General features: G+C 37.6%; 1 protein-coding gene across 1 annotated transcript; it reads left to right on the top strand.

The window, feature by feature from the left end:
• Nucleotides 1-3,340: 3,340 nt before the first annotated feature.
• Nucleotides 3,341-6,674, top strand: LOC134230330 (cytochrome P450 2E1-like). The gene is given in 5 exon segments (XM_062712095.1): nucleotides 3,341-3,651; nucleotides 3,792-4,144; nucleotides 4,147-4,306; nucleotides 5,435-5,878; nucleotides 6,011-6,674. Coding segments are annotated over 5 exon segments (1,266 nt in total). The 5' UTR covers nucleotides 3,341-3,521; the 3' UTR covers nucleotides 6,190-6,674.
• Nucleotides 6,675-7,003: the final 329 nt, after the last annotated feature.

Raw genomic sequence — 7,003 nt, forward strand, 5'->3', positions numbered from 1 at the left:
TTGCATATGAGGACATTTAAATGTGGAATAAAGTTTCTAGATAAATTATGGGATCAAAATTTCTTGACAATATACAAATCCACACAATAATTTGAAGTGGGGGGGGGGGGTGAGAAATTTTCTTGAATAATAGGCAAAACTCTTTGGGATAAAATAATGGAATACTGTAAACCAACTTTTATTCGCGACGACTTTATTTCGCGATTTACCAGGGATAAACTAGTTCGCGACGATTAATTTTCGCGATCAAGCCTTTTTGCATCTGTTTTTAATAGAAAAATATACTATAAGGACCGGTTCGCGGCGAGAAATATTCGCGATGACGAGGCTCTCGCGAACTTCGCGAAAATTTCTCGCACGCGAATAAAAGTTGGTTTACAGTATGTCCTAAATATCAGCATAGGTTGACGAAACTATGTACAACAGTTTAAGAGGAGTGGTGGTAACAAACTGTTCATCTCTATATTCAAAATATGGCAAAAAAGTCTAAGTTGAAAAGTGTTTAAATTCCCGGAAAAATAAAGGAATCGGAATTTCCTGGTAATATGCACATCTACATATTGTGTCCTAAATATCTGCAAAGTTTGACGAAATTCTGTGCAGCAGTTTATGAGGAGTTGCGCTGACAAACTGTTCATCTCTATATTCAAGGTATGGCCAAATGCCTAAGTTAAAAAGTGTGGAAATTCCCGGAAAAAATAAAGGAATCGGAATTTCCTGGTAATATGCACATCTACACATTGTGTCCTAAATACCTGCAAAGTTTGACGAAATTCTGTGCAGCGGTTTATGAGGAGTTGCGCTGACAAAAAAAGAGGACTGACTGACGGACTGACTGACTGACTGACTGACGGACCAGTCAAAAACATTATACCTCCCGCAACTAGTTGCGTGGGGTATAATTAGCCTTTCACCTTATATTTTCTATAGTAAAACACAACAAAAAAGTTGGAACTTTCTTATTTCTCTTTCTTTTTTGCAAATCCAAATGGGGGGGTTGCAACCCCCGTAACCCCCCCCCCTCTGGATCCGCAACTGGTTTGTACGAGACGATTAGACCGAAGGCAATTAGTTTTGTTCAACGGGTCGACAGAACACGTTTTGCCAGATCTAGAGAACACATTCGATAAAATTAGTTTTTTGTTATACATTTTACTGTTTATTATGATATTATCATGATGAAATTCTTGTTAACCCTCACTGCATTGAAAAACTGTCAATTCCGTAAAGTTCTGACAGCTGAACCCGCCCACACTTTGACGTAAACGGTGCAATATCTCATCGAAAGGTCCAACATCTCGCTCTACGGTCAAACAGCTATTTATTTGACTATTTGACTTATGAAAACAGTAGAAATGTTCTTTTTTAAGTGTAAATTTATGTAACAATTTTTAAAAGTATAACAAACAAAAATAACAGACAACTCACCTAAAAAGTGTTGACAAGCAACAAAAAAAGGGGGGGGGGTGGGTGGTGAAAGGAGGTTACAACAGTTTGACAACCAAATTATATTAACACATTAGCAAATAATAATTACTATAATTTAAGTATTCTGCGACAATAATAATAAAAAAATGTTTGATATTAATAAGAAATGTTTAAAATTATTAATCGGGTTGTTCTTTTTTTAATGGAGAGGCTTACTGGAAGTGAGGGTTCGTGAATTCGTGAATTGAATTTTTGTGATATACATTTACGAACATTACATACTCAGGGGGAGGGTCCTGTCCCCAAGCACATGTGCTTCGATGATATATAATGCAATTGTTCATGTAAAATCTAAATTGCTGATTGTTTTCTGGAACTGATAAAGCCACAGAAAAATCTCTTTTCGTGACTTCAGATTATAAATTAAATAACCAAACTTAGATTTATAGATATCTACGAGTAAATAAAACAGTATTGGCAGTATAAAAAGAGATGAAAACAACACCAAGTATATGCATTTGACTTTATTTTGCGACTCCCCCGGCGATGTGCTTTCCCATAAACGACTCCCCCCTACGGAACCGTTACTGTCTGAAGAGAAACTGTCTGAATTATTAATTTTTATAAAGTCTAGTCAAGTTTAAGTTGTTGCATTTAAAAGACAAACGTTTTCTCTCGCTGTTTTAAAAGTGAGAATCCCTATGTAAGCCGTAGATTGTGCAAATCATGTATGTTTTTACTACCCGATCAACATAAATATGAAAACTGTCAAATGGTTTCGAAGTGTTCGAGAAAACTAGACGTGTATGATAGCCGGACATATCACCACGATAAAGCTTAACTATTGCCATCTTCCGTGGAATATTTCTTTTTTGTAAATACATCTTATATATACCGAAAAAATACGTGACCCACATCTCCTCTGACTCCGAAGCGGTGAAAATCTACTCCCCCATACGTTGAAAACGACTCCCCCATACTTTTTAGCGACTCCCCCGCGTTACCGGTTGTATACGGTGAGAGTGAGAAACTAGAACGTTCATTTAAATGACGAATGGCATCGTTTTTGCAAATATTCGGAATCATTGTTAATTATTCTCCGTATTCAGTGACAAAGAACAGTTTATGACAACATGCTGTCGCGACTCGTCCAGATAATGCCCTTAGGCCAGCCATTAAAGAAATAAACAAAATCCAGGCGTGTGCTTTCTATCATCTGTTTAACTGCAAGCTGAGTGAAAAACTGGAACGCCATTTTACAGTTTAAATGACGCAGAAAACAGGATCGTGGTCGTTTGCAAATATTGCAATGTTAAGTTAATGGAATTTATCATTGTGTTTATCCCAGTAGAAAAGTGCAAGCCAAGTGATAAACTGAAACGTTGATTTAAATGACCCATGTAGCAAGATCGGGCATTGTTTGCAAATATTACAGATTTAAGGTCAAGATAATGCAAACATTTCCCTTATAAAAGGTGTGAAGTGATTATAAAGGTACATTCATCGAAATCGTAAATAAACGTATTTTTCCTAAAATTAAGTCTTCACGCATCATGTGGATTACAGTGGCGGATTTAAGGGGGGGCGCACCCGGCGCGCGCCCCCCCTAAAATTGTCAAAGTTAGCGTAAATCAAATATGTCTACTTGGTAGACCTCATTTTCACCCTTCAAAATCTCTAGAATCCAGGAGCTTCCGGGGGCTTCGCCCCCTGGGCCCCCACCAGGGCTTTGGTAGACCTCATTTTAACCCTTCAAAATCTCTAGAATCCAGGAGCTTCGGGGGGCTTCGCCCCCTGGGCCACCACCAGGGCTTTGCCCTGGACCCACTGGGGGCCTCAAGGCGGCCCCCAGACCCCTTGCCTAATTTTGGCGCCCCCCCCTAACTCCAAATCCTGGATCCGCGCCTGGATTACTGTGGCCATTCTTGTTGTGTTGGTCTGTTTGATTTGTGGACTTTCCAAACGACCCAGAGGTATTCCACCAGGTCCGACAAGCTATCCATTCATCGGTAATGTAGGACTCTTTAAACCATCCGACGCCCCCGAAAGCTCACAGAAAATTAAGGAAGATCTATGGAGACATTTACTCATTGATGATATTCTACAAACCTATGATAATTGTCCATGGATATCATCATATAAGGGAACTTCTGGCAAAGCATGGCGACGTGTTTTCAGAGCGACCAAAAGTTCTTCCATCTGTGGCTATTGCAAAAGGAAAAGGTTTGTTTGCAGCATATAATGTGCAAATCTGACCAAAGTAAGCAAGTTACCATAGAAAACAAACACTATTATATATTTTAAACAGGATAATCAGGATAAAATAGAATATGGTCACCGTCTTTGTAATTTTTTTTTTGTAGGATTGGTTTGGTCATCAGGTCCTTTATGGAAAGAACAGAGAACGTTTGCACTGACTACAATGCGAAAGTTCGGATTCGGGAAACGTTGCCTGGAAAGCCAGATCATAGAAGAAGTAGACTGCTTAATGGATGAACTAGAAAAATATGGACAAGAGGCATTTGACATTCAAAGTATGCTGAACACCACAGTCTCAAACGTCATTTGTTCACTTTTATTCGGTAAAAGATTTAATTATGAAGATGAGAAATTCAAGCGCTTGATTTACTTACTCAATGAACTGTTTTCTACTGCCAATGCTTCTTCAATCGGATTTCTTTTCCCTTGGGTACGCCATTTTCAAATTAATAACACTAACACAAGATAATGAAGGACATAGCTGCTATGATTGCGTTTGTCACTGAAATGATAGAAGAGCACAGGAAAAATTTTGATGAGAACAACATCAACGATTTCGTCGATGCTTTCCTACTGGAACAAAGTCAAAAAGGAAATGAGATAAACTCGACATTCACAGGTAATTTTAAAAAAGAGTCTCCCTGTCTCCCTAAATTAACATTATGGAATATATATGCATAGGTATTGATATGGAGGATACCTTAATTCTAGGACGATTTATAATTTTTCAATGTCTGGTAAGTAAAGAAAAATCAATATTCATAGAAATACTGGACTTCATGTCATAGGCATTTAAATTGTTTCATGAGCAAGATGAATATGGTAAAGTTTAAAGTTTCTCAAATTCTCAAATGCAAGTTAAATTCAAAGATATCAAAAATGCTGTTTCCGGAAGAAAGGACTTGTCTCAATGAATTTACCTGTGAAATATGAAATTCAAAGCACTAGCTGTTCAAAAGTTAAGGCCAAGGTTAATGTTTTTCAAATACAGGTCAGAGTCAAAATCAATTATACTCATGGGAAGGATTTGTCACACAAACACATGGGAGGTAAAAAAAACCCTCTAGGAGCAACTGTTCAAAAATATATTTTAGCAATAGGTCAGACTCCAAGGTCAAAGTGAAAAGATTAAAATAGTTGGTATTCAAAAGAAGGTCTTGCCACAAGGAATATACCTGTGAAATATAAAATCCCCAGCACTAACTGTTCAAAAGTTTTGTCCAACGTTAAATTGACTCCGAAGTCAAAGGGTCAAAATTAACGGTACCCAGGGAAGGCCTTGTCAAAAGAAGCAGTTATGAAATATAAAAATCCTAGCACCAACTGTTCAAAAGTTTCGGCCAAGTTTAAGGTTTGTCAAAAGTAGGTCAAGCTCCAAGGTCAAAAGATCAGAAATGTTGGTATTTAAAGGAGGGTCTTGTCACAAATCAATAAATCTTTGTAATAAGAAATCCTTAGTACTCACTTCTCAAAAATTACGGCCAATATAAGAGTTTTTAAAAGTTGATCAAACTCTTGGTTACAGTTCAAAAGTTATGGCAAAAGTTAAAGTAAACGGTTATATGTTTTGCAAAAGTATGTCAAACTACAAGATAAAGATCAAGAGGTCACACATGTTGATACCCAAAGAGAGGTGTTGTCACAACTCACAAGAAGTGTTAAAAATCATCTAAGCACGTCTATAACACAGTTTGTTATATATACTAAGAAATAATATCATTTTCAAACATTGACTTTCACTTGACAGATGAACAGCTTGTCGTCAGTGTAAGAGATTTCTTTGGTGCTGGTACTGAGACTACTTCTACAACACTTAGATGGGCGCTTCTGTACTTGATCCATTATCCACAATGGCAGAAAATTCTCCAGAAGGACATCGATGACGTCATCGGTCAAGGTCAGCCTAAGATGGAACACAGAAACAAACTACCCAGGGTAGAGGCGTTCATTTTGGAAATTCAGCGCCTGGCAGACATAGTTCCCTTGAATGTACCACATGCTGCAAGTGAGGATTTCGTGTACGATGGACATCTCTTTCCCAAAGGAGTCTTTGTCTTTTGTGTTATTGATTCTGTTTTGTCGGACCCTGAAAATTTCCCTGAGCCTTCAAAGTTTAAACCAGAGAGGTTTTTAGACGACAGCGGAAAATGTCAAGGAGAACAGAAAAATAAGCTGATACCATTTTCAATAGGTACAGTATAGGTTTTACAATAAAGTGAAAAAAATTTACACGTTAATTATTTTGGGGGAAAATGTCTGAACATTTACTTTGAAGATAAGGCTTATATACATAATGAAATATATCCTTCATTTTCTTCTACAGGACGCAGGATATGTTTGGGAGAATCGCTTGCAAAAATGGAGCTTTTCCTCTTCTTCACCAGATTTCTACAGAAGTTTGAAGTAAAACCAGAGGATCCGGAGTGTTTACCTTCTCTGGAGGGATCATTGGGAATAACGCACTTGCCACCAAACTTTAAAATGAGACTTTCTAAACGATAGAACTTTATCATTTTAGTTACTCCCGCCCCTGATAGCATTTTAGAACGGCTATATGAATATTGTTGTAATTTTCTTACTGTAGATATGTATTCTGAAGTTTATCTCCCCCCAAAAAATAGATAATGGAAAGGTTTTTTTCAAATTAACTTGTGAATGCAACATTTGTAGATCATCATCGGATACCCAAGGGTGTTCTTGTCTTTAACGCATCACGAGTAAAAGACGAGATCACCTCACCCGTGGGTATCCGACGATGTTTGTAGATTTACTTTGTACGTAAGTGTTCACTGCTTTAAAATAGCAAGAGGTCCATTGGCCATAGCGCTCACATTTATAATCTTACAAAGACGTGTTGATTAAAAGTCTGTTTAAGTTTATGATTTCAGATTAGTTTCAAGTTTATAGTAATTCGGCCACATTTAATTAACATATGGTTACTTCCATTCATATGTCTATTCGATATATTCCTGTGAACTGGAAATAAAAGGCACCACAGAATCTTCCACATCTGTTTCATATCTGGGTGTTTACTGGTTATAGACAATAAGGACCAACTGAAACTAAATTGTGAGAAACAATCGAGGACTTAAGCTTATAGACTTCTGCAATAAAACTAGGTAAACTTTTTCTCAGTGTCAACTACTTTTAGTACCAATTCTTATACTACATTTTCGGTACATTTCTAAAAGTGGGGGGGGGGGGCAACCAGGTTTTCAATTAACATTTCCTATAGTGTAAGTAAGGTTGGGAAAAAAAGTGGGGGGGGGGGGCAGGCCCCCCCTGGCCCCCCGGATACTACGCCCCTGCATGAAAA

The sequence above is a fragment of the Saccostrea cucullata genome, unplaced genomic scaffold (assembly GCF_032062105.1).
Source record: "Saccostrea cucullata isolate Sc308-1 unplaced genomic scaffold, CSIRO_AGI_Scuc_v1 ctg11439, whole genome shotgun sequence".
NCBI lineage: Eukaryota > Metazoa > Mollusca > Bivalvia > Ostreida > Ostreidae > Saccostrea > Saccostrea cuccullata.